We start from the raw sequence: 27,168 nt of genomic DNA, 5'->3' as shown, positions 1-27,168 counted from the left end.
ACAATAACCTGTCCCCTAGTTATTAGCGAATTTCCCTATAGGGAAGTAGCTATTACCGTAGGTCTCATGGTAAGACTTAGGCCCGGGACCGATTTACTTTTTCATTTTGATGTCCCCAGAGGCCAAAAACACCATTCGTTAAAATTTTTATATATGTATATATATATAGATATATATATATATATATATATAGATTTATATATATATGTGTCCGTGAACACGATAACTTGAGTAATTTTTATCCGATTTTGATGAAATTTGGTTTGAAGATGTAAGGCCGGATAAACTTGAATGAGTTCGCGATCCAGCATGATCGGACCATGGGAACAGGGTTTTATGGGGGGTTTTATGGGGTAAAAATTGGTTTTTCTCACTTTTGACCCTCAAAACACAAAATTTCCCATTTTTTCTCTAAACCTTCTTAAAGAGCTTAAAAAAACAAACAATTCAGTATATCAAAGTGTTTTTGTACGGTTATTGGTTACGGAGAAAACGAAAAAAATGGTAAATTTAAAATTCCCATGTTATTCTTATGGAGAATATTGTAAAATGTTGTAGTTTGCTTGTTTATGGATATCTTTTGATCAATCTTGGCAAATATATTCATTTTCTACCAAGCAATAATTATTTTACTTAAAACACACACTTTATTAGTTTCCTTGTAGCAGCAAACCTAGGTACTTGTTAAACCTAATGCTATTTAATAGATCGATTGAAAATCAATTCAGCCAAATGGAAATTCGCTTAGATGGCAGGTTTGCTGCAGCGGGGGTATATAACCAAACAGTAAAGCACAAATCAAGAAATTAACCCTAAAATAATAGAAACAAAATTTCGTCGACATTAGCGCCCAGTGTGGCGTACATGAACTAGACATGAAAAACGAGCTTCAAAATTTACAATGGGATGAGAAGTCTACTTGTGTTGGTTAGTCTATGGTTAGATTTTCCTGTATCTCTAATAATAAGGCCAATATATAAAAAAATACATAAATATGCCGCCATTTTCCAATATGGCTGCCATAGGACAGCTTCAATTTTAGGGGACTTTTAGTATGTTCAAAAGGAAGGTACACCCAACATCAGTACCAAATTCCTTGCTTGTGCTATTCTTTTGGGAGGGTTTATGGAATTTTTCGCTTATGTTTACTGCACTATTGGGAACATAGTATTATTTACTAAACAATTACATTCATCCCACTTGAAACTTGATAGAAACACAGCTAATGAACTAGGTGAGCTACTATTTGATTTTTCCGAAATATTCTGAAATAAGGGTTTGGTGTAATGAACAGTAATTGTTTATTCATTTAATTAAGTATGTTATTTTTTACATTCTCGCCAACAGAATAACCGATTATACATGATTTTATCTAATTGATCAACCTATCTTAGCTTCTTTGCCAGTTTTAGTTAGGCTAGGTTAAACTCTCTTTCTTGTCAATTTTCGATATCATCGTCAAACAGTTTAAATGTTCCTAGACTTGTCACTGATGTGTTGAACTTTTGCAATAGACCCGATTTAATCGTGTAACAAAGGGAAAGTTGGCGATGTTTGCCGACAGTGGCGACGCAGGGACAGTCCACGTCGAAGGCAAGGCCTCCTTTGTCTAGCTCTGGGACTGGGACTGGACTGGACCCTGGACCACAACAAGAACAAGAGTGGCAGGCGCCGGCAGCGCTGCGGCGGCGGATATGTGAAGCTCGCCCGCAATGTCTTTCATTCTCCGGTGTGGAAGGGGGGGCTATGGGAAACATCAGGTGGTGGGGAGCCGGCGAGGAATTCCACCACTCTTTAATTTTTATCATTCCTGCCTGGGCTGCCTCCAGGTGTAAGTCGTGCAGTCGCGTAGTGGCGAGCTCTCAAACGTTAGTTCCTTCCGATTCCTAAGTGCGTTTAGTGTACCGAAGTGTTTGTAATATATCAAATATGGATTTATTATGTTGCGAAACCGAGTGCGAATGTAGATCCTACGCTGACCCGGCTTTGCTGAACGACGCACGCGTGCTGAGGAACCTGCTGACGGACGAGGACAAGTATGCGAGCGGCATCAACTACTTCGAGTGTGTCCAGAGAGAACTGAATCCGGACATGAGGAGGATTGTCGCTGATTGGATGTGGGAGGTGGGTACAGTGTCAACAATAACAATAACAACAGTGCTGAGGAACAGTAGGTATAGTGAAAAAATGCTGAGAACACACAAGAATCAGCTGATCACATCTGTTCAAAGTACCTAGAGCGCAATAAAACAAATATCAATACTGACTGAGGAAATACGAGAAACAGCTGATTACGTTGGGTGCAATAAACAATAATGTAAGCTAATAATGTAATAATAATGCTAATAATGTAAGCGTTCGTAACAATCAGCTGATTCAACTTATAAGAACTTATAAGCGGAGTAGTGTTAAGCATACAATCAAGTGCATGTATAGATTGAATTAGACGATTTGATAGTTCTTATGGTTTAAAGTCTCAAAGACCGATAAAATTGGGATGACAATGATAACAACAAAGATACTGCATATAAGTAAATAGGCAATTAGTTTAACCTGCATGGTATTGCATATGATTTATGTTACCTTTCATCCTGAAGGAAAGAATAAAATCCAGTTTTCAGTTATCAATCAATCCTTACTAAAAACTTTTACGGTGCATGAGAAAACCTAGGATGCAGCTAGAGCTATTACTTAATTAAGTGTTAAGAGACACGATCTACTTGACTTGACGACAGTTTGGAGATTTTGTCATTTGTGAGATTTCGTAATGTAGACTAACATGTAGCCTTATTACCCTTTTCAAGAGTTTTAAAATCTTGATTGTATAGTATAAGTCGAATCAAGTCGCTATTAATAGATTTAGTTACATTACTTCGATTCATTAATGCCTACAATTCTTAAAACAACAAAACTGCACCATCATCACGCGTTCGTCACTTTTGGGATAGCAAACTTGACTGTAGACCTTGTGTACTTAGTACTGTATTGCACAACAAATTAAAGGTTAAAAGTCTTAAAATCGTTTAAATAATCAGAATAATTCTTATCATTATTGTAATCATTTTTATCTTGCAATACCATCATCCTTATTACACTATTTTACATTAACTATTAAGCTAAAACAACTTCTCAATAGCACTACAAGGATGGAATTTCCTGAAATTGAAAAAGGGTTTTAAACGGTTTAAACCCTATTAAAAGGCGAAACAGGTTTACAGTTGTAGCTAATACTGGTACCGGTGTATCTATAAAATATAATATTTGTGATGGTTTTGAAAAAAATATTCGTAGAACGAAAAAGCTATATTCAGGAATATATTCATTGCGGGTCATTTTGTATGCAAGTACAAGTTTGCACAAGTAGGTTATTCATGTATTCATCCTTTGAATAGTATCAAAAATATAATAAGAAAACGCACGCAACAAATATAATTTTCTTCTATAAAATATGGCAGTGATATCATTCTTACTTCTGACATTGTTACATATTTTATTCTTCTTTCAAATATGTATTTCAATCACAAAACTGACGCATTATTTTCTCATCGTTACCGTTATAAGTATAGACTTATAAGTCATACATATACGTAACCTACATTTGCTAAAAGTTCCGGAAAAGTAAACAGGTGTATTTTGGTAAGCACAAAGTAAAACAACAAAAAACGTAATCCCCGAGGATCGGCTCGTGCCGAAATCCCAAGAGGAATCAGCGCTAACAAAGGACAAGGGTGGGTCTAAATGCTCCTGAAAGAGATTGTAAACATTGATTCTGTATTTAGCATACAACTAATACCTAACGCTACATTTACTCTATATTATCAAAATCTGTATCATACAGTGGATAATTGTCTAATATCCTATATGAACGAAACGCATGTAGTAAACATTGACTTGTAACAATTTCCTTTGATTCATCAAACAGAATTACCAGAACTAGGGTGAGGCAATGAGAACGCCACAATTTGTTTTACATGTCACATGTTAATTGTTGCAACAACGAATGATCAGCTGTGCTTATAACATCCATTAAACTATGCAATTTTAGTAAATATTATGCCTGTGGCTATTAACACTGAGATTTTGATGGGGAAACCTATTTTTAAAACAGTGATTTTTGTGCAAAAAACAAGAGATTGTTTGGTTTGGACCACATTCCATCCTTGGTCAACATGGTGCTGTTCCCGATTGGAAAACAATGGTTAACTGGGTAAAATTATTTAGCATAAACGCTTTAACCTAAAAAATAATCGGTGGGTGCCGCAAAACTCTTTGTATACCAGCAAAAGTTGAAAGAGTGCGAGTCGCAGTAACTCAAAGTCCAAAGGGATTTTCCAGGAAGCTTTTGTTGTTGGCTCCTTTTTTGGGAGGGGGGGGGTTGTTCTAGTAAGTTACTTGAAGTTCGAGGTTTTTCAAGGTCGCCCCACAGATTTGCTTGAACTGAAGCTAAGAATTGTCCAAAAACTAAAGTGAACCTAAAGAAATGCTGGAGGAGTATTTGATGGAGTTGTGCCTTAAAAGGAATGTCAAGTAGGACAAGGACGTCACTTGCATAATTTTGTTCTCAAGAAATGGAAAAATTACTTTGTTAATTTAAAATGGCAAAAGATAAGCTGTGTTTTGATGTGCTATTTATATCTATAGGGTGAATATTATTGAGTTTGTACAGCTTATAAATTGGGGTGCTTTCATTGCCCCACCCTGTATAATGTTAGACAAAACTTTCCTTGGAGGGATATTAAATTCGATTGCAAAATCGCCACGTATCTGAATTTCTCGTAACGAAATCAGCGCGACCAAACGAGGCTAGAAATCTGGCATAATCACGGGAAATGCCAATGACGTAGATTTTTTCTTCAGGATGCTATTTTATCAACTACGTACAGTTCTACTTCTACAGCATCTACAGTTTTTTACATTATTACCGAAGATGGTGGTCTTTCTTCGTCTCCATCGATCGGAAGATATCGTTCTTTAACTATTAATACTGTATTATTATTAACATTAAATTTATATAGCATTATAAATTTGTATGGCCGATTGAAAAAGAACGAATGTTAAAATCTGTTCTAATAGTTAAATGTAAATCTATTTAAATTAGGATTAATAGATTTCGACGCATTTGAAAATAGTCTAAAACTGTTACATTGTATTGACTACGCACTAATATTGAGAGCTATATTATAGTTTAAATATAAATAATTGATTCGTCATTGTAGACTTGTATGGGTGATGGTAAAAAACATATACCGCACCATTATACAAAATTGTATTCTTAAGTTTTGGTTTTACCTCAAAATAAATATTAACCTTTAAACGTCACGAATATAGTGAAGGTTTCGAACACGGAACAGTTAAAAACTTGTAACTCTCATTAAGAGTTAAAGTACTTAAAATGATAAAGTTTATTATTATTTTACAGAGATATAGGATTTAATTTAAATATACAGAAGGCATGTTGACATGTTCGTATATAATGTATCTTCACATTAAGATACGTTTTATATATTGTAACTTAATGCTTTGTAGAGCCTACGAGCCTATTAATTTTTGTAACGTTCAATTTTAATTAATACTGTAAAATCGCGATATTTAAAACAATTAACTTAAGTATTAGTTTTTAATCACAATAAAGGTATTATAATAAGTTTCCCAATCTTACGTATAGCTTATGGTATTTTACATATCATTAATTTTAAAATTCTTTTTTTACTTTTGCTACCCACAAATAGGCCTAAGTAGTAAGCAAAAACAGGTTCTGGCGCAATTGACTCAACAATCCAAAATGAAGCAATTCTGTTGGTGACGCCGTGTTGAATTCATTGTAGTTCAATTGTTGAATATTTCGTGGTTCAATAGTAAAAAAACTTACTTTCTTTCGACAAAATATTATTTATTCTTGTTGAATACATAGATGTATCCCAATCAAGTTTTAGTGAGGATTTTGCGTCAATTGTGTATATTTAGGAAATTTAAAGGATCGATGTGATCTAACAGATAAATTGGCAAACATTGTGTAAAAAACTTGACGTTCTATAAAATATATATCGAGTCTGCAAACTTAAAATCATTTGTTTTATCGGCAAATATTTACCATTGCTATCCATAATGTTTTGCGTATGTATATAACACTTTATGTCTTAGTATATATCCCCAACTACAACGAAATCAAATATATTATAAAACTGTCAGTACTGTATTTCAAACACGATGCAGAAAAGCTAAACTGGCGAGTAGATATTTCATGCTTTTTTTATTTATGATTTTTTGTAGGGCGTGTGCTTTAAATGTGATATTTTTCGTAGACATCGCAAAATCTCGAACAATGTTTCATGTTTGTTCTGTTTTTAACGTAGACTATATTTTATTATATGCAAATATTCTATTCGCTGCAAACAAAACAAAGTAATTACTTTGTTCAAATTGTATTAACATTTTTAATCAATGCTTTACTTACAGATGCCATTTTAAAGCTAAACTCAATCGATACTATATTTACGATAGACGAGATTTATAAATTCTATAGTTATAGCCTATATTATTTCGCGTTATTCTTTGTAAAGAAGTGAACTACTTATTTATAACTACTGTATCAATAAATATTCACTTTAAAACAAATAAGCCTTCACTACACGCCTTGTACGCATTATGGGACATCACAAGGTAGCGTTACTTCATTTTGTATGTAAACTGTTATATACACAGTAAAAACGATGTTTTTGCCTCAGATAAACACATGAATTATTTCTTTGAAATCTTTCTTGTTCGATTTCTGTGAATATTTTAAAATAATTTGTGATGTTTCGGGCTTTTGGGTTATTTGTTTTAGTTACAATTTTTTCAAAATAGTCTAAGCTCTTCTGACAGTATTACTGTACCATTCTTACCGAAATGTTTTTTTTAATTAACTATGTTAAATAGGTCCATTATTGATAATTCTATTATATCAAACGATTAATAAGTATAAACGTAGTTTTTTTGACGTCCACTATTTTAATCTGCTTGTCAAAAAGTTTAAATTCTTTGTATATGCTGCAAATTTAACTTAGGCCTGATAAAATTTAGTTTGTTAAAATTTTAAATGCAACCTTTACTTGTTTACATCGTATTTACTAAGAAAAAGGGTTACATCGTTTGACTAAACTCCTCAAAAATGTTTAAAACTTAACTAAAATAGTACATACTTTTTAATGTCGATATTTAGAATTTAATTCTATTCTTCCCAGTTTGAGCCCTGTGGTCGCTTTTTTATCTGATTTACACGATTTCGCGTCATAAATATGTCAGTGATCTAAACTAGCGTTGTAACAGGCTCATCCCTCATATTAATGGCTTTCCATAAGCATTAACTAGGGGAAGTGGGATATCTGAACCCGTCGTACAATCTATTTTATGTAACCTCGTCACTTTTAAGCATTTTTTTTTCTTCCAATAAATCCCCAACACTGTAAATTACTCTGGTGATTTGGCGTCGTTAAATTAGACATTTGAACTACCTCTAAGAATCTACTGCCTAGGTTATTTAATTTAATTGGAAACTTACACATTTAATTTATTATATGTTCATTAGTACGTGGATAGTCTTTTCATTTATCTGTATTTTAGCGAGTCAGTTTGTTTAAAAAGTAATGTTACAGAAATGTATTCCTTCTTTATTATAAGCGTGATACGAAACCAAGTCTGCCGCTCTTAATACCCAATACTACTTATGAGTTTCTTACATGATCTTGAATATTTTTCAAGCAGGAATGTTCAATTATCCTCCCCGATCTGCAAAAATCCTTAATATCCAACCATTTTGATTGAACTCTTGTCTCTTCACCCAGCGAATTATTCCCCAGTGATTTCAACCTAACTGCTACATCCACTCTTTCTTCTGACCCACCGCAGTGCTCAGCTAATAGAACTCAAACCCCTATCACGAGCTATGTTATCCATATCCACTATCCAGCCCTGCTGACCATACCCAAGCCTCCGTACCCATCCCTGTGGTCCTGTTTCTGTTGCTGTGTTATCTCTATGTTATCCATATCCAGCCCTGCTGACCATACCCAAGCCTCCGTACCCATCCCTGTGGTCCTGTTTCTGTTGCTGTGTTATCTCTATGTTATCAGTCCCAGCTGTTGGCGGGCGCCACTCGGCAAACATCCGATCGGCAAATCGCCTAGCAGCCTGGCGCCCACACATCAAATACGACACACATTCAACACACACAGACACACACAAACACACGTCGGGCCTCTTCATCTGTCGTCCACTCAAATTGACATCGCTATCGTATCAATCGTTACAATGTTGATATGTGTTTCATTTCACCTATCAAGAAATACTCTTGGGAAGCACGTTCAAAAGTACCTAGTTATTTCATTTTTTCAACTTTTTTAACATTCTAACTTTAAAGCTTTTAACCTGACAATTAATTATCTTTCTGGATTGAAACTATAAAGTGTGATATTTAAAAATAGAATCATGATAAATTTTGCAAATAGCATGTTTTCCAAAGCATGTTCTCGATATTTGAATATCCTCTAGCCAGAAAATACTACTCTGCATCTGTAATTATATCTTTTAGAGGGGATATAAAATCTATACAGTACCTCCGATTTCACCAGGAATCGGTGGCTATGTTTGGAGATTTTAGTGTTTAGCCAAATTGTTAGTTTGCGTTAAACTAGGACTTGCTAGGACAATTTAGTAAAATAATTCTGGTTACCGTTCCAACCCAGTGAGATAATCTGCGCCTGCCTGTGAGCTCGGAGTTTCCAGTTTGAGAGAAGGGTCTTGCAAAAGACTAGTTTATCTTTCAACCAATCAAAGTTATACTTACAAGTTTATATTGGTTTGAATATGTTGTTGGATGAATTAACGCATTCATGTCAACCTTAAAATGTCCATAAAATGGGATTTTCTATTTTCTTGGGGGAGTCTTTAAACGTCTAACCAAGGATTTTCCGAACCATCAGTCTCAAGTTAAAATGGTTTGAAAACTAAATAGGAAAAATAAAATTTATTTCAGTGCCCACTTTAAATCGACCTAATTCAATTTTAGAAAAAAAGTAGGCCTATCTAACCAACAGTATCGGCTTTTTCAAATCGCCTGCACACGTAGTATCCGTTGTCCACAGCACGTATACATGTTGGATGCGTTTACACGTCGGTTGTGTACATGTAGGAATGTCAATGTAGGATGCACGTTGTACTTGTGTTAGCGGCATCCCTAGTGAACCTCCCGCCTCCACGGCGCCGCCCCCAACTCCGGCCTCCGCTGTCTGGCCTCCTCACTAACACACACACACTTACAACGACACTACGATAGTGCCGTCTCCGTCAAAACATCGTATAACTTGTGTAACCCTGAGTGTAGGGACATGGGTTGTTTCAAGTCTTGAAAATCGTCTAAATTGTTCACGTTTTGGAAAATGTAATGTAATGAGACATTTATGTAAACTGGTTGAAATTACACATACATTCATTTATATGACTCACCGATAAGCTGGGATTTTGCTATGAATATACAAAGAATGGGAATAATATACCGAATAACTTTGATCAGTAGAACATCAAACAGATTGGTGTACAGACACCATTTCGACACTTAGCATCACAGAACGGTTTGTACCAACTATTTAGTCTGATAGGAAATCAGTCAAGTCGAACGGGTATTGATCGATATAATCTGGGCAAAATATGGATTACAGTATTCAGTTTAATGTGACGAGATTTGTTCAACCATTTTTTTTATTATTGGTTGTTAAGGCAACATTTAAAAGAAATCCGACTATTCCTTAGTTCCAATTATCCGTTGCTAGGCAACACAAAAAGAACTAAATTTTTACGATTACTGTAGACTATTTGTTGTTAGTGACACAAACCATCACAAACTGTACCGTACTCAATTTCGATATTCGTTTTTAAGTGGGACAACCTGTATAATGAGCTATGGTCTTAACCTAGTCAAACAACATGTTCATGATATGGATTCTTCGTCAAGTGACTCAGTAGGCCTATGTGAAAACAAAAATTGTTCGTCGTACTCAACTCAGCCTGTACAATATATAATACGGATCATTCATTGTTCGGTGACACGACCCGTGGTCGAGTGGCGTGGCAGGTTTTAGTTGCTGATGGATATGTATGGGCTGTCGACAGCAGTTTGCAAGTCATGTCTACTGCACTGTATCGATAATGTACTATAAAACATGGGCCCTGCTCTGAAATACGTATAACATAACATCGCACCAAGGTCGCGTCCTTTTTGACCGTTCCAGTTGAGTCGCAGTTTGCCAATTGTGTTGTTAAAAATCCTACATTGTAGGCAGTAATATTTTCGCCCAAAATAATACTTTTAATGCGTGACCTTCCAGTTCTCAATATTCTCAGATATTAACAGTCTACAGGGTAATTTTATCTTCATGTACTTCATTTTACTATCTTAAGTTGTTTTTTTATACAGTGGAACCTCGATAGGAAGACCCTCGATAACAAGTCACCCTTGAAAACAAGTGTCATTTTCATATCCCCTTTAATTTACTTTACCCTTAATCACATGTTATGCAAACCTCAATAAGGAGCCAACCTTGATAACAAGTCTTTTTTAATGATCCCCATGAGAGTCTTCTTATCAAGGTTCTACTGTAATAGTTTCCGAGGATCAATTCTGGAGCCAACGCGAATTCTGAATAATTTCCAGTTTGCTTCCACAGCTTGCTTCTCTGACAGTCGATGTTGATAATTTTTCCAATCTTTTTTCGTTGCAGCACCCATGAATCCGTCCTAATAATGAACTTTCCTTTTGGCATAATATTCTAGTTTTCCTTTTAAAGCTTAACAGCCTCAGCCTCACTGACCAACGAAGTTCTTCACTATTCAACTCAGTTGCAGCAGCCATGATCCTGTCCGAACTCTGAACTCTTCCCTTGTCCCCAGGTGTGCGAAGAGCAGAAGTGTCAGGAGGATGTGTTCCCACTCAGTATCAACTACCTGGACAGGTTCCTCAGCATCTGTCCTCAGTTGCAGCAGCCATGATCTTGTACAAACTCTGAACTCTTCCCTTGTCCCCAGGTGTGCGAAGAGCAGAAGTGTCAGGAGGATGTGTTCCCACTCAGTATCAACTACCTGGACAGGTTCCTCAGCATCTGTCCTCAGTTGCAGCAGTCATGATCCTGTCCAAACTCTGAACTCTTCCCTTGTCCCCAGGTGTGCGAAGAGCAGAAGTGTCAGGAGGATGTGTTCCCACTCAGTATCAACTACCTGGACAGGTTCCTCAGCATCTGCCCTATCAAGAAGTCTCAGCTTCAACTGCTGGGCAGCGCTTGTCTGCTCGTGGCGTCCAAACTGAGAGAACCTCGGCCAGTCAGTGCTGAGACGATAGTCTACTACACAGACAACTCTATCACTCTCCAAGATCTGTGGGTGAGTTATTTTTATACTTAAACATTCTTAAGCAAATTCTAGAGAGTCTTGAATCCGTGATCAAATTTAGGAATTCAAATATGCTGATTAGATAGTTGATAAATCTCTGGAACATTTTTATTTCAGTGGTATGAAAGGCGAGTACTACTGTGGGTATGTTCTGACTACAAAGTGTTGTTAAGAAACAAAGTTCTAGACTCGTTGGACGTTGGATAGCTCGAAACTCGACCCACATGGTCTTCATATTGTGTTTAATAAGTCTTACTTAAAGGAACAGCTAAGCAATAACTAAAAAAATCCTTACTCCATTTGCACTTGCCATTTATTTCAGTTTCAGTAAAAATCAAGTTGCGTCGTTATCTGAATTAATTGGTAATACAATGGTAAAACATTAATAAAATATGGAATTAAATTGCTCAGTAACTATTTTAAGAAAGCAATCTATTAGAATGAGAAAAAAGTTGACAAACAATTTTGTTTATTTTAAGTTGGCGAGCCAAAGTGTCGAACTACCGGACCATCTGATGATTTTATCTCTTATCTAGAGCGTAGGTCGCTCAGCTGATTTTCTTATCACATCTTGAGGCAGTTCATTGGTTCAGTGGTTTCCCTTCCCAAACTTCCGTTTTAAAAGCGATTATGTTGCTTCCTCCCAACGCGGTATCCGGTAATCCTTTGATTTTCCTGAATGATCGCGGTTTTAAAGCCACCAGGATTTTTTCATTCATTCATTTTTGTTACTAGTTGAGCTCTTAACAATGAGTTCACCATGTTAAATATTGTAGCACTAAGTTAATATTGTAGTCTATCATTCCAATACTGTTGGAAAAATGCCAACATTCTCTAAATTAAGAAAGTATAGTATAGCATAATTACAATTCAAACATACACATCTTTATTTTTTTTATCTGGCACCCTTAAGTTGTTATCAGGTCATTTCAATGATACTAATATTTAGTGTGATAATATTAGTATGATTTAAAATAGCCTGATTATGATTAACATTTATTTGAAAAATGGCCCTGACACTTTCCTGACTAGAAACTTTGATATCCTACACGCCAACTTTCATTTCCCGAATAAAATACACAGGAGGATGTGTTCCCACTTAGTATCAACTACCTGGACAGGTTCCTCAGCATCTGTCCTCAGTTGCAGCAGCCATGATCCTGTACAAACTCTGAACGCTTTCTCTTGTCCCCACACTATGGTGTGTGTTTGCTTGTGAAAAAAATTTTGAAGATGACTTACTTGGTCGTAGAATAGTCTCAGTCCGGGGTTTCGGCTCCCTGGACTGAAACATCAAGGAACTCTTAATGAGTCGGTGGCTCAGTTCATGGCTAGAGATGGGCTCAGTTAGCGTCACGGACTTCGGGCTTAAGGCAGCGATGTCGTGGGTTCGGATCCTGGTCACTGCCTTAAAATCATTTTAGCAGTTCAGTTTACCTTTGTACTGTACTGTACCGGCTCACCCCTTGCTTTGCTGTATACGTTGTTCCACGCACGGGCGTGGACGGGCCAGCGATGTATAAGACAGGACCTCAGTGAATGTCCAAGTGTATAACCCGGTCCACATCCCCAGGCAGGACCACAGTGAATGTCCAAGTATCCTCAAAGTGTATAACCCCGTCCATATCTCCAGACAGGACCACAGTGAATGTCCAAGTATCCTCAAAGTGTATAACCCCGTCCATATCTCCAGACAGGACCACAGTGAATGTCCAAGTATCCTCAAAGTGTATAACCCCGTCCACATCCCCAGACAGGACCACAGTGAATGTCCAAGTGTATAACCCCGTCCACATCCCCAGACAGGACCACAGTGAATGTCCAAGTATCCTCAATGTGTATAACCCCGTCCACATCCCCAGACAGGACCACAGTGAATGTCCAAGTATCCTCAATGTGTATAACCCCGTCCACATCCCCAGACAGGACCACAGTGAATGTCCAAGTATCCTCAAAGTGTATAACCCCGTCCACATCCCCAGACAGGACCACAGTGAATGTCCAAGTATCCTCAAAGTGTATAACCTCGTCCATATCTCCAGACAGGACCACAGTGAATGTCCAAGTATCCTCAAAGTGTATAACCCCGTCCACATCCCCAGACAGGACCACAGTGAATGTCCAAGGACACACAGACCTCACCCAGTCTCCCACTCAGGTTTTGGCAACAGTTGAGTCCTCGGTTCTCATTCATTCTGTGAATATCGTTAGCGCCTCCGCGGAGGTAGTAAATCACTCCGCGCGCCGCTCTCGGCCGTCGAGCCCGCGTTTGTCGGCTCCACTCCAGTATCCCTCCAAATAACTTGCCAGAAGGTCGGGACTTCTCGGAACATCGGTCGAGGCCTTTACTTTTGTCAGGTCTTCGCCCCACGAGCCGACACGTCCCTAGGAGATGTTGGCGTTTCATTTGTTTCAGAACAAAGATCTAATCTCGGTTTAGGATCTTTTTCTCTGAAAAGTATTTGCAGTAGAGAAATTGATGGGGTCTTTCCCAAATCACAAAAGAATTTTATTGGATGTTTCCAAATGTGAGGTAAATAAATTGTGAATGTTGGTTTGTAATCTTCTCGGCAAACTTTTAGACCCTGATAACTCTAATATAGTACATTAGTGCATTACACATTTCCCAGTAGATATTAATCATCCTTTACGTCATCAGGTGAAGACAATGTTACGGTAATGTTCGGCACCGATTGAGTGCATTTACGTCTTCTCTTTATTTATAGATCATTTCACTAACGACATTATTATGACCAAATGGGATGATGTATTTGTAAATAACTGCTGCCAGGCCTTACTCTGGTATTTCCAGTTGTAAAATTGCTCTGAAATACGACATTGAACACCACGTAAATTCTTGCTCACTTAACAACGATAGAACTTAACAATGGGAAACCAATCCAATCGTCACACCATTCACGTTTTCTCTCAGACAATTATAATTAAGTAATCCGCGATGGAGCCTCATTAACGGCAATGAGCGTGTAATCCAAGGCATGGACCAGACAAAGGAATCCACTGTAGACGCGGACTGGTAGGTGGTCGTACTCCGACAAAAAACCCGGCAAGAAGCTGGAGGGTCTGTTAATAAGACATTATAGATTTCACGCGGCTCACAGGTCTTCTCCACGATTGGTCGGCATTCCGGTAGTGGCGGGGTGCTTCGAGAGGTAATTACCAATTATACTGCGTACTTAACACTTTGGAAATCCTGTAGTTGACCTCATCACCCACTTATACGATGAGGACCGGGAAAATGTACTGACAGGTTAACGAGGTTAGACTCCCAACTAACAGTTTCCATGGGTCTACACGAGTATTCGTTGGTTTGTATAACGTTTAGTGTTACTGTCTCGTATCTAGTAGACAGCCCGTTTCCTCCTGCCGAAATGTTTATCTTTACAACCGTGGACTCAAGTAGTGGAACTCGACCCGGAATGCCAGCTATTTCCTGTCGTCGGTGTTAACGGTGAGAGTGTTATGTTTGGATTATGTTCCGTTTGTTTTCCCCCCTCGTAGTTATGTAGATTCCGTTTGTCCCGGCGTTATACAAATAAGGTCCTCTATGAGCTCGAATCGTACACGGATAAATCCCTAATTTCACTCTAATTTACCACCGTCGTAACTCAACAATGATATTTGTTCAGCTGATTGTAGCCTGGCACCGCCTTATTACACGCCGAGTGGGGCTCGGATGGCTTCGGCTCATTTCGTTATTAACTTAACAAAACGAGAACCAGTTTTTCATTCCGCCCAAGGCCGTAGATGAAAGTGTAGTGTGCAGCGCCGACCAACGATCGGGTTTCTTTTTTACGTGTCGCGATCGTTTGAAGAACGTGTTTTGTTTTAATCGGCTCGAAATATTTTGGCTGGCTCTTTAAAGGGAACATTGATTTCCGACATGGGTTGTTGTCCAACTTGACATGTTCTTGTTTGTTAAACGACATTCTGAATTGGTTTTAGCAACTCGTTTGAACGCTAATGGCGTTTCCGATGATTTTGATGTGAAAAGATTGTAAATAGAAGAATTTACATTTCCATAATGTATCGGGTATAATGAAGGCATAGTTTTCTATTTATCCTTCTTTCTTGGTGTAGGTCTATGAATGAAAATCTGTCCGCAATAATAGTTTAGACTTGACAATGGAAAATTTCAATGAACTATATTTACAACTCAACATTTGTAAACACTATTAGAACGATAAAATTGTATTTTGACTCAAAAACATTCCCGATCACAATTTGCGTGTAGAGAGACTTGAACGGGGGTGTGCACTGAAGTCCTTTAGGATAAAATTGTGACAAGTGTTGGAAACAGATAACCCAGTTTTATAAACTAGCCCACGGTATCCATAAACAATTAACTACTAGAACTACTAAAAATTAAAAAAAAATATTGTTGCATCCAATTTTGTGGCAGAAAATACCCTAACAGCACCGCATAGGTTATTTAAAATTCCGCGGAAGGAATCGGGTTATAGATAGTTAAGCATAAGCCTATACATATTAAGATCGCTAAAATGATCTTTTCTGACTTCCAGTTATAGTTTGTTAAAAGTTATTTTATACGTAAGAACAACCCTTCAACTGCCTGTAGACCATCTACCAACAATCTTAACCTTTTCCCCCATATCACAAGAATCCTATTTGTTCCCATCTTGATCTACCAACTCCAATCTAATAGCGTCTTTTAAACTTTCAGCCTATCTATATTACATTACTATTATTATGCTTCCACGCAAAAAGAGTTCCTAACACGATTGTAGCTTTCTATTGAATAATATTTACTATGGATAAATTGCAATTCTTGCGCTGTGCAGCTTTCCACTAAGAAGAGCCAATTCTTGCATGGCATACAGTAGCTTTCTCCCCTAAGTTCTAAATCCTCCCCGACCACGTCCTCGTCTGCCATGGTCCTGACAGTCTCCCTGTTTCAGAGGTGGGAGGTTCTGGTCTAAGATGAGCCAATTCTTGCATGGCGTACAGTAGCTTTCTCCCCTAAGTTCTAAATCCTCCCCGACCACGTCCTCGTTGCCATGGTCCTAAACAGTCTCCCTGTTTCAGAGGTGGGAGGTCCTGGTCTAAGATGAACCAATTCTTGCATGGCGTACAGTAGCTTTCTCCCTTAAGTTCTAAATCCTGCCCGACCACGTCCTCGTCTGCCATGGTCCTGACAGTCTCCCTGTTTCAGAGGTGGGAGGTCCTGGTCTAAGATGAGCCAATTCTTGCATGGCGTACAGTAGCTTTCTCCCCTAAGTTCTAAATCCTCCCCGACCACGTCCTCGCCTGCCATGGTCCTGACAGTCTCCCTGTTTCAGAGGTGGGAGGTCCTGGTCTTAGATGAGCCAATTCTTGCATGGCGTACAGTAGCTTTCTCCCCTAAGTTCTAAATCCTCCCCGACCACGTCCTCGTCTGCCATGGTCCTGACAGTGTCCCTGTTTCAGAGGTGGGAGGTCCTGGTCTTAGCCAAGCTCAAGTGGGAGATATCCGCAGTGACGGCGTATGACTTTGTCAGTCACATTCTCGCCAGAGTTCCTCTAGATCTTCAGTCCTGCGAGTGTCACATGGTCCGACGACACGCCCAAACCTTCATCGCCCTGTGTGCCAGAGGTACGAGTGTTCAATTCTTGCTAATGTTGGCTTTGGGCACTGAATAAGACATTCCATTCATGGATCCGCTGTCGAAATTGTTTACAAAAGAGAACATAAATGAATTTATTAATTAGATATAGAGCCACTATCAGAGTGTGTGTCGCTCTTGTATATTTTTCTATAAATTTTCTATAATTTGATAGTGGGGACAAAAGGTTCTATGCTATGGCTGCTGTAGGTTTTATTTATGTATGATTTGATTAAAACAGCCAAAGGGGCATTTCATAGGACACCCAAACAGTGTTTCAGTTATTATACAAGTCATTTTTGAAACGAAAAATTGCTATAAATTTAACATAGGAATGGAATGCCTACTTCTGTGTAGTATGTAAGTGAATATTTAGTTTAAGCTCAAATGTGGTCCTACCACATTTTTTCGTTACACCTACTGTAAAAAAAAGTACTATTCAATCAAACATTTGTAACCTTAGGTTTTTTTTTTGTTTTTTTTTTTAGTTGGCTATACCCTATATTTGACAACTTGAACATATCAACAGCTTTATTTTGTTTAGATTTTAGACCTATTGTTTAAGTTTCGATTGGTTTATAAGGCAAAGGACTAAGTAAAACTACCATAACTAAGGAACTAAATTGGAACAATCTACGAAATAATCCTGGTGAAAATAAACTACCGTACATTAATAAGGTGTTATCACTGATATCCCGACATTTCTGTTCCTGACGGTGATATAAGACGAACAAAGTGAGTTGGTTTTGGGAGACAGGAAATGCTAATTAAACTAGAGAGGCTAGAATTACTAATGACTGGCAATGACCATCTGACTTGCCCATTCATTGGATAAGATAAGAGGCTAAAAACAGCTGATTGAACTTAAACTCTGTACGTCAACAAGGCACCAGTGATAAACCGGCTACAATGTTGCACCGAGTTCAAACTATTCAATCTCCAATTACAAAATAGTTACAAAGATGGTTCTTAAGCCGCGTTTACACCGGAGTTTCAAACAAAAAGTTGCAAACTTTTATTGCAAACAGCAGTTGCAAACAGTAGTTTCAAATAAATGTTTGCAATTTTTATTTCATGATTTGTTTCCACGTTTCATGAAAATGTTTGAAATAATTTCGACCTTGATTATGACTCGCCTCGTTCTGGTTCTGATTATTCCGAGGATGTCAAGTGTCGAGGATAGCCGCGGCGGCGTGTGTCGTGTTGTCATATCAACGTAGGCCGAGACGATGCTGGGTGAACATTGGTGATTGTATGAATCATCAAATTAAAATTATTATTAATTTTAAAGATTACAAGGACTTAATTATAAGTCTTTTAATCCACATGAGACGTTATTGTTATTTTTAAATTAGACGACCTTGTCATTTGAGGTTAGTGTTAATTCATTGACAGTCAAACAGCATTTTTCCGATTAATTTAACACTGAGTCGAGACACAGGGTGGTGCGAGTGATCACGTCGTGAGTGAGAGTGGAGGATGTAGGGAAGGGGATGGCGGAGAAATGTTTCTGTTTCGTGTTTCAACGGCTCATAGTGACCGAAACTAGTGTTGCAAACAAAGAGTTTGCAACTCCCTTTGATCTTTACCGACTTCAAGTGGAAACAAAAATTTCTGTTGCAAACACTGAAAAACTGTTTGCAACAGCAAAATGTTTCGTCTAAAAATGTGCGTTTTTAGAGATGTTTGCAATTTCTGTTTGCAACTCGTGTTTCAAACTCCGGTGTAAACGCGGCTTTAAATCTCTCAATGGATCTAGCTGTCACAAATGTGTAGCAAAATGTTTTCATTCCGGATTAAAAGCCCCCCAAACACTGGACTGGAGTGTATTGCTCATTGTAACACATTCTAACAAGTTAAATGATTGCATTACGAATTTAAAGTCTCGTTTAGGTTTTTTCTTCGTTTCTTATCACGCTATTATCTTGATGCATCGGAAATGCAAAGTAAATAAGTTGTTGCATTTTGTTGCATAAACAACACAGTTGGTTTCCACGTTATCTCGTCTAGAAACTTTATTTCGCATTTTATGTCAAACTTAGCAATAAATCAAAAGTTGGACTTTACATTGTTACATTGTTGAATTTGAGCCTATTTAACTTATCTTGTTATTACCTATATTTTAAATTCTTTACTTAACCATCAATAGGATATTTTCTCGAAGTTCGGATTTGAAAGGAAATTTAAAAAAATACTCCAGGTGACGGTGACTCTAGAAGTCACAAAGATTTTGTGACAAATTTTTCTTACTTGCATTGTTTTTTCTTTAACAATCTGTATAATACTTTCGAAGTCCGCTTCATAAACTAATGTACAAATACCCAGGCGAGGGGCGACTCAGTAAAGCAACTAACGATATGGATCTTGTTCATCATGATTTCTTCCCGCGACCCACGGCTTAATGTTTTATTGTTTGAACCAGTCCGTGTCCGCTGCCCAAATTGTATACGGTCAGTATATCATAGTTATCTGTGTGTGGGGGAGGGGCCGGAAACTCCCTCCCCCTTGCCCGGCGGCGTTTAGTGATCACTGCGACCTTCAAATAAGCGTCATAGCAACATCCTATCTTAAAGAATGCTGCGTCCATATTCGACTGTAGTCTTTCTAAAAACATCGATTCATTCATTCCCGCTGTGTACTACGCGCCCCGCTAACATCGACTGTCGGTTTCTTTGTTTCGATTTCAATGAATGATTGCGTCTGGGGCGGTACGTGTGTTTTCACGTACGTGTGCGTGTTGAAGTCGTGTTCGCTTTAAATTTCTGATGGATTCGCGTAAATGTGAAGAAAAAGGGAAAATTGTTATGACAAGTTTGATTGATTTAGGATTTACGAGTCTAAAATATACAATGTTAAACCACCATTTTCATCAATCATTTCAGTTTTATAGTATAATATCAATATATCAATTTCATATCTGTAAGTATTCTTATTGAAGAAATGAAGGTACACATTGTCAGATAGGCCTGCTGAGTGGGATTGTACCGGTGTATGGGTGTATGATGATCCACAACAGACAGACGCCACGTAGATCGTCACGGTACACTTCCCAGTATTCACTTCACACGTCAGTAAGTCTGCGTCTGCTTCCCTCGTCCGTTATAAGACTCTTTCTTGCATCACCGTGATTCATCTTTCTTGGAAAACGTTTGCATTTGCATAGACAACAAGGTCACAACTTCTCAAGTAGGCCGGAGATGTGTTTGATTTTAAATATTTCTTTTAGGGTTGTTAGTGATCTACAAAACCACTTTGTAAACACATTGTTTTGCGGAAAACATTTGTATGGGCACTTATAAGTCCATTAGTTCTCAAGTCGGTTAGGGTTGCTTGGAATACTTGATTTGATAAGACATTGATTTGGGTTTGACTATACAATTGTACGTACTGTAACAAGTCTTTTTTTACGTAATTCTATCACACCGTTCGTTGTGATAGTTATTCTTTTGTCCGGACTCATTTTGTAGAATTGCCTCGCCACTGATTAAACGTGACGGTTGTTTTGGTATTTTAATCTCATACAGAGTTTAAATCGACGAAGAAAACTTTCTCGTGAAGAATTCTCTTGAAACTGAAAGTCTGCCACAAGAAGCGAAACACGAACTGACGCACGGAAATTATCAATGAATTCCACATTTTTGTATGTTTCCCAATGAGATGCGCGATTAAATTTTAAAAATGACCCTAAAGATCGAAAAGGCAAATCGTGCAATCGATATAGCGACCTTGCTTCGTCCCGACACGAGTGTGAACTCTGCGACCATCGACCAATCACAGGCTGCTCTCGAGAGGCGACAGGAAGTGTGCAAATATCGATAAGGTGTCCAAGATGGCGGCTAGAGTGCAACGGCATGAAAATCAGCATATCTCGTGGCCCTGATAAAGAACCAGACGTTAGGGGCCTCTTTGGGGCAGCGGCGCGACGACGCGACGACCTCCCTGTAGAGGTCTCGGGCTGGGAACAACAGAGTCTGGAGCGATAGGAACGTTCAAACACAGAGCATGATGATGATTGTTCTAGGAATTCGTGATTAATATTTTGTTTGCAATAACTTTCTAGTGAAACATACGCAAGCTATTACTGCCAAACAGACAAAGAACGATAGTTGCAAAAAAACTCCCAAACAAGTCGGTTTAACATAACATCAGCATAAACACATAGAACGATTTTAAAATAACGTCCCTTAAACAATATGTGTATAGCATCGCCATATTATTGTGATCAATGGCAGTCAACTATTCAAGAATATCAAACCGAAAGGTTTGTTTAGGTTTAGCGTGATCGATTCAACTTTTAAAAACCGCAGATCTAAACATTACAGTGAAATATACTATTTTAGTCTGTAGTGTCAATAGTCAAAACAATATTTTAATCTAAAAGTCGTATACAATATTTCGATGAAGCATCAGCAAAATTCAACGCATATAGCAGTTAACATTTACAAAAGTGGTTAATATCTAGGTTAATATCTGGAAAAATCGCCCAAGGAGGCTTTTAAATCGCTCAATGCATATGCTTGTAAATCGACTCAAAGATTTAAAGCGTGATTGATTTAACTTTTAAATACCTCAGTCAGAACAACCTTAAAGCTCGCATTCATCAATAACTTATCGGGATTTACAATTCAACTCGTGATGGTCTAATTGTGGGTCAACGGAACTTAAATATATGCCAAAAAGACGTACTTACTACCTACGTAAAAGACGCAAGGGGGAAAAATTATGTTGTACAAATTTAAAAAAGTTGCAATGTGGTTGATTATTGGAAAAAACTACTTCATAACGTGAACCACTAAATGAAACTTTTTTAAGTGTTTTTAGAATAATTTTTTTTTATTTTTATTTTCAAAGCGAAAATATTTGTAAAAAATTCATAGTTTGAACCTTAAGTGGGTATTTTATTCCACAAAGTTCCCTTCCCTATGGAGCAACGCGAATGTTGAGTCGAAGTGTCAAAAATCGATTCGTACTTTTTCATTAAACTCCGTTCACACAAATTCCAACATGAGACCAATTAATCCTAGCCAATCCCTTGTCCGACAACGCCTTCTTCTCAAAGTCGGCAACATGCCTTACACATCCTTTGTGTGAAGACCTGAAGACCTGTTCTTTCGGCGGACGAACTATATTTACTTGTTTGAAAAGAGGCCGAGTAGTCTGCGTTTCTCACGGTGTTCACATACACACGCGAGCGTTCACACTCACACACACGCCGTGGACCGCCCAGCCACAAGGACACCAGGCCACACAGCCCGTCGCATTCTCCGGCTATTGTACATTACCATTACCCATTTACTCTTACCGCTGACGCACCCCCACCCTTAAACCAGCCTTACACTCATCAAGGTTAACAATTATTTTTTAATGCAGGGAAAAATTGATTGATTTTATCGTGTGATTGGTCCTTTTCTCCCAAGTTGAAATGAGATCAGAATTGGAAGGTCGCCAGTGTAATATGTTGCATGAAAAAGGCTTAAAAGGTGTTTTGAGATTTACACTACACTGTATAATTACATAATTAATCAAAGGAATCTGGCAATATTATGGGATGTGAGAAAGTTTCACAAGAAATTTCTTTTACTTGGACGTCATTCTAAAAAATGCCATTTAATCAAATAATATTCTACATTCTAATGTATTTTGTTAGTTGATGGAATTAGAATTAAAATTGTAAAAACAGCATCCACTGAAGCATAAGACTATAGATGTTGTAAATAATACAATATTGAAATGTAGTGTATTGATTGTAAAAAGTTATACAGGACATTTTGATTTTACCCTTCTTATACTTACTTACTTACTCTTACTCCCATGGCCATCGATACCCAAGGTGGTATTTGGCCTCGCCATGCAACAAATTATTTTTTAACAATTAAACACGTTTAATTTAGGATGAGCTATACAGTAGTACAACTTATGTGTGTATATAGTGGACCAATGCTTCTAGTTGTAAAAAATGAAGCCACAAAAATCCCAAACAACCACTTACAGAACTTGCTGTTTCTTTTTTTTTCAATTCTTCAAATACACTTTCACATAATTTTTTTTACACTGAGAATGCACACAATAATTGCCATCGTTTGTTTCCAGACTACAAGTTCTGCAGATACACAGCCAGTATGATATCCGCAGCCAGTGTCGCCGCTGCTCTGCATGGCCTCGACTGGACCTCCAAGAACAATGTTCCTTTGCCTGAACTACTGCTTAGGCTGCAGAGGATACTGCACATTGAGATGGTAAATACTTTATACTTGAAACAACTACAGTATCTAAAACAAATCATAAGTTTCTATAAAATAAAAGATGATGAGACACATGGGGTATGGCCTATATTCTAAGGTGAAGATGAGTAGATGTGGGTGGAATGGATGAGATGATAGCTTTGGTACTGAACTGGTTCTTTAGACTGGACTATTTATAAAATCCCATAATGATCGGACATCCGGGTCCCGTTTTGAACCACCTTAGATGAACCGGTAAACTTCTGATTTGTAGCTGAGCATTAATTAACTACTCAGCTATATCATAGAACTTCCTTTGGCATAATCTCCTGAGGAAAAAATACTTGTTAAACGCTAAAGTGACTTTATAAGTTTAGACTTCATAATGATGTCATTTTGAAAAAATAAGATGTTTACAAGTCCCATTGTCTTCATTTTATAAATGGAAACACAGATTCAACGTTTTCTTTTTTCAATGACAATGATATCAAACTGGATTGATACTTATGTTTTCCATTCTTTAAAAATCCAACCAAATGCATCATAATTTCTTAACAAAAAGGCAAATTTTACGTTTTCCCCATTTAACCCCATATAGTGACCCTGACATCAGAATGGATTTGCTGTTTCAGCCTTGAGCTAACCCGCATCTAAGTGGCCCCCTTCACACAAAGGACCAATCATCCACTCTCATCACGGCTCCACATAATAGAAACTCATTACACAGTTTTCATCATGTGACTGCATTTTTTTAAATCACTGTGGCGATTCATTGTACTTTATTGGTTGGGGTTTCTCTGATTTGCAAAAAACTTTAGCTCCACCTTCATTGATTTTTGAAGTTGCTATTCATATAATTTTGTTTTCATCGCAGTGTTTGTGCTCATGAATTGCACTACATTTTATGTGATCAGTGTTTGATTGATATGGGTTCACTCAAAAATGAATGAATGATAATTGGTATTAGGCCTACATAGTTAAGTTACAGACTGAGTCCGCAGCTGTCTAATCATCATCATCATTCTTTTATTGATTTTCCCTCAAAAGGGGTACATCAAATAAATACATTTTCAAAATACAATTAGGCTACATGAAAAAATAAAGGTTGGTAAATTAGTTTTCCTATTTACAATTGTATTGTTTGTTCCAGGACTATCTCCAAAGCTGTTTGTCCCAGATTGAAGAGATGGTCACTTCGGCCATCTCCAACACCAAGTTATCCTCAGAGCCAAGTGTAGAACGGCCTCCAGTGGTGGACCAATCAGAGAAGCTCCTGGAGCAGCCGCAGCCTCAGCACGCCGCGCAACACGCCAAAGCTGAGACACCCACGGACGTCCGTGATATTCACTTCTGACGCCACTAGCACTGCGCCACTAGGGCATTTGTATTGTGATAAATATTAAAGACTAGGAGTTTCGAAGGTAAGACTGGTCGAATTAAGACGTTCCTGTGGTTGTGCGATTGAGCGGCATCGGAGAAAACGAGCTAGGAAACACTCCGGCTCTACGGGGAAGGCAATCAATTACGCTTTGTTACTGTTACAGTTAGAGGTAGAACACTCGGAGCTCTTAATACCGTAAGTTTTATTTTAGTTTGACGTATATTTAGATGTTTATTGGTTAGTGTAAAGTTTAGTCAAATCGAGTCATGTATATAGCGTAAGTCGGTTATACATCCTACGAGTAACAATTAGGTTCCTAGAATTCGTAAGGGAATTTCCCTCAGCAATGCCTGTAATGCATCCTGTATACAATTAGTGGGCTTATTTTGTACAGTAGTCGTTATTTACGTTCACAGTATCTTTTCGGACCGTTTTGCTCAATCCGTTTTTGTACTTAACCGGTTCCAGTAATTCTGCGGTGCTCAGCAACTATGTACCTCCTCAGTTAGAATACCGTAGTGCAATAGTCGAGTCAAGTGCCATTGAACCTTTAACCGTTTAGTCATAACTTTTGTACATACGACAAATATTACTTAACACCTCCTGTATATAGTTTGTAGATATCGCTGTGCTTCTTATATTTTATATAGAGCTTATAGTGTTTTATATATATATTATATTATTATACATATCGTTTTATTAGATTGTTAATCGATTCGCATTATATGTTGTATTTTAAAGAAATATTTTTGAGAGTTCGCAGATTTTATTAAAATTGTAATCTTTATGGAAATATATACTTATAAGAAAAAATGTGCACCATACAGTTAAGTTTAGTTTTACCATACCAAGTATGTACCAGTCAATGATTCAATCAAATATAGTCACCATATCCGATTTTTATCAATAAAATTATCAATAAGTTCTGTTGTAGTTTTAGTAGTTGATCAGATATATATATATAGATATACCTCAGGTTCCATACAACATGCTACTGCTGTACCTTCTGTTTCAAATAAATATACATTTCCAGTAGAACCTTTGTAATTGTATTACTAATACCTGCGTTATTTTATATCCTTTATCTAATTCAGGTTTTGTCAAAATGCAGTGATTGCAGAGAATTCTCATCTAAATAGACCAGCTGCTGTAAGCAATTGCTTATTCAAAGAGGACAAGTGGAATATTAAAGCCTCTTATTAAATGTGTTACTATAAAGTTTTGTCTTCTCTTTTAATTTTTCATCATAGTTGGTTTAAACATAAGAGACTATAATTGAACATAATCATAACATTGAACATAACACATCAACATAATCCTCGGTCAGTGGATCAATTGATGAGATTTCTCTTTTATAAAACTGTCTATAACTTTTAACTTATTAATGGAATGTCTACTTCACCTAGTGTATCTGTAGCGAAAGCTGAGACTGATGAAACTCTCTAACTGGTTTAGATCTTTTACATACAGTTCAAGTAAAATGTAGATTTATTGTGTAGATTGTTTGCTTTCATAAAACAGCACTATGTGAGTAAACAGTACAACATTTTAAACTTCATATTATGGTTCGAAGGCTACAAAAAACATTTAAGAAAGTAAATATGAACAAACGTTTTTCTAACCAAAACTAAAATTGCTTAAAACATTACAATCTTCATGAAATGAAAACATGGCAATTCATTGAGTTCAATTCAACCATGATGGCAAGATAGACGGACAAAACCCCAGGTCTAGTATGTAACTCATGAGCCCCACCTAAAGTAATTGGGCAGAGGTTAACAGAATAGACAAACTCTTTGTGTGTTGCATTATCAGGCATTTTGTTACTTTTTACTTGTCCGTGCTGTTTGTGTGGTTTTACTGGTTTTCAAACAAAGTTTGTTTTAAAAACTAGAATCATTGTGTTTCATACAAGGAGGGAAAACACAAACAATAATTGGCATAATTAAATCAATGAACAACACATGGGATAGGGCTCATCGATTTTAAATAACGGACACCATACAACATGACTTGAACAAAGTTACAACCTAAAAAAAGGTACAAATAGACTTTGTCAGGAACTTAGTGTGGATGTAAATATCATCATGTGTTGGTGTGAACTAAGTGTAGAGCAGTGTGGATGAAACAGATGCATTTGCTTTAAACCACTCCACTCAACAAAACATTGTACAACTGAGAGTCAAGATGACAATGATGTGCGTTAAAGTAATAATATTCACACTAGATACTGAAGTATATAAACCAGCAGTAGGCAGCTTTTCAAACAAAGAGAACACAGTTGAAGGAGACTCTCATAGAACGTACAAGGTCTCTTTTAATCATTTATGCTGTGATGGTTTATATGGCCAGTAATAGTAGTTTTCATTACTAGACTGGAAAGTGACTCATTGCGGGGAGAGATGGCATTTTCGCGCGAGGCGAAGCCGAGCGCTGGAAACGCCATCGTGCCCCGCAATGACACTTTCGAGGCGAGTATTGAACATTATTTTTCATTACGATACCGAAAACTTATAAAAACATGAAA

The 27,168-nt window shown here is 37.5% G+C and overlaps 1 protein-coding gene across 1 annotated transcript; it reads left to right on the top strand.

The window, feature by feature from the left end:
* The first annotated feature begins 1,820 nt into the window (after window positions 1–1,820).
* Window positions 1,821–25,671, top strand: LOC128989651 (G1/S-specific cyclin-D2-like). Its single transcript, XM_054411613.1, has 5 exons — window positions 1,821–2,124; window positions 11,194–11,409; window positions 16,864–17,029; window positions 23,130–23,275; window positions 24,411–25,671. The coding sequence occupies exons 1-5, from the start codon at window positions 1,930–1,932 to the stop codon at window positions 24,612–24,614; spliced, it is 927 nt and encodes a 308-aa protein (XP_054267588.1). The 5' UTR covers window positions 1,821–1,929; the 3' UTR covers window positions 24,615–25,671.
* Window positions 25,672–27,168: the final 1,497 nt, after the last annotated feature.

This window comes from Macrosteles quadrilineatus, unplaced genomic scaffold (assembly GCF_028750875.1).
Source record: "Macrosteles quadrilineatus isolate MER2022 unplaced genomic scaffold, UCM_ALF_1.0 Scaffold_3__2_contigs__length_128488019, whole genome shotgun sequence".
NCBI classification, from domain to species: Eukaryota; Metazoa; Arthropoda; class Insecta; order Hemiptera; family Cicadellidae; genus Macrosteles; species Macrosteles quadrilineatus.
The sequence above is the reverse complement of the archived record's forward strand: the minus strand, read 5'-3'. Positions and strand labels throughout refer to the sequence as shown.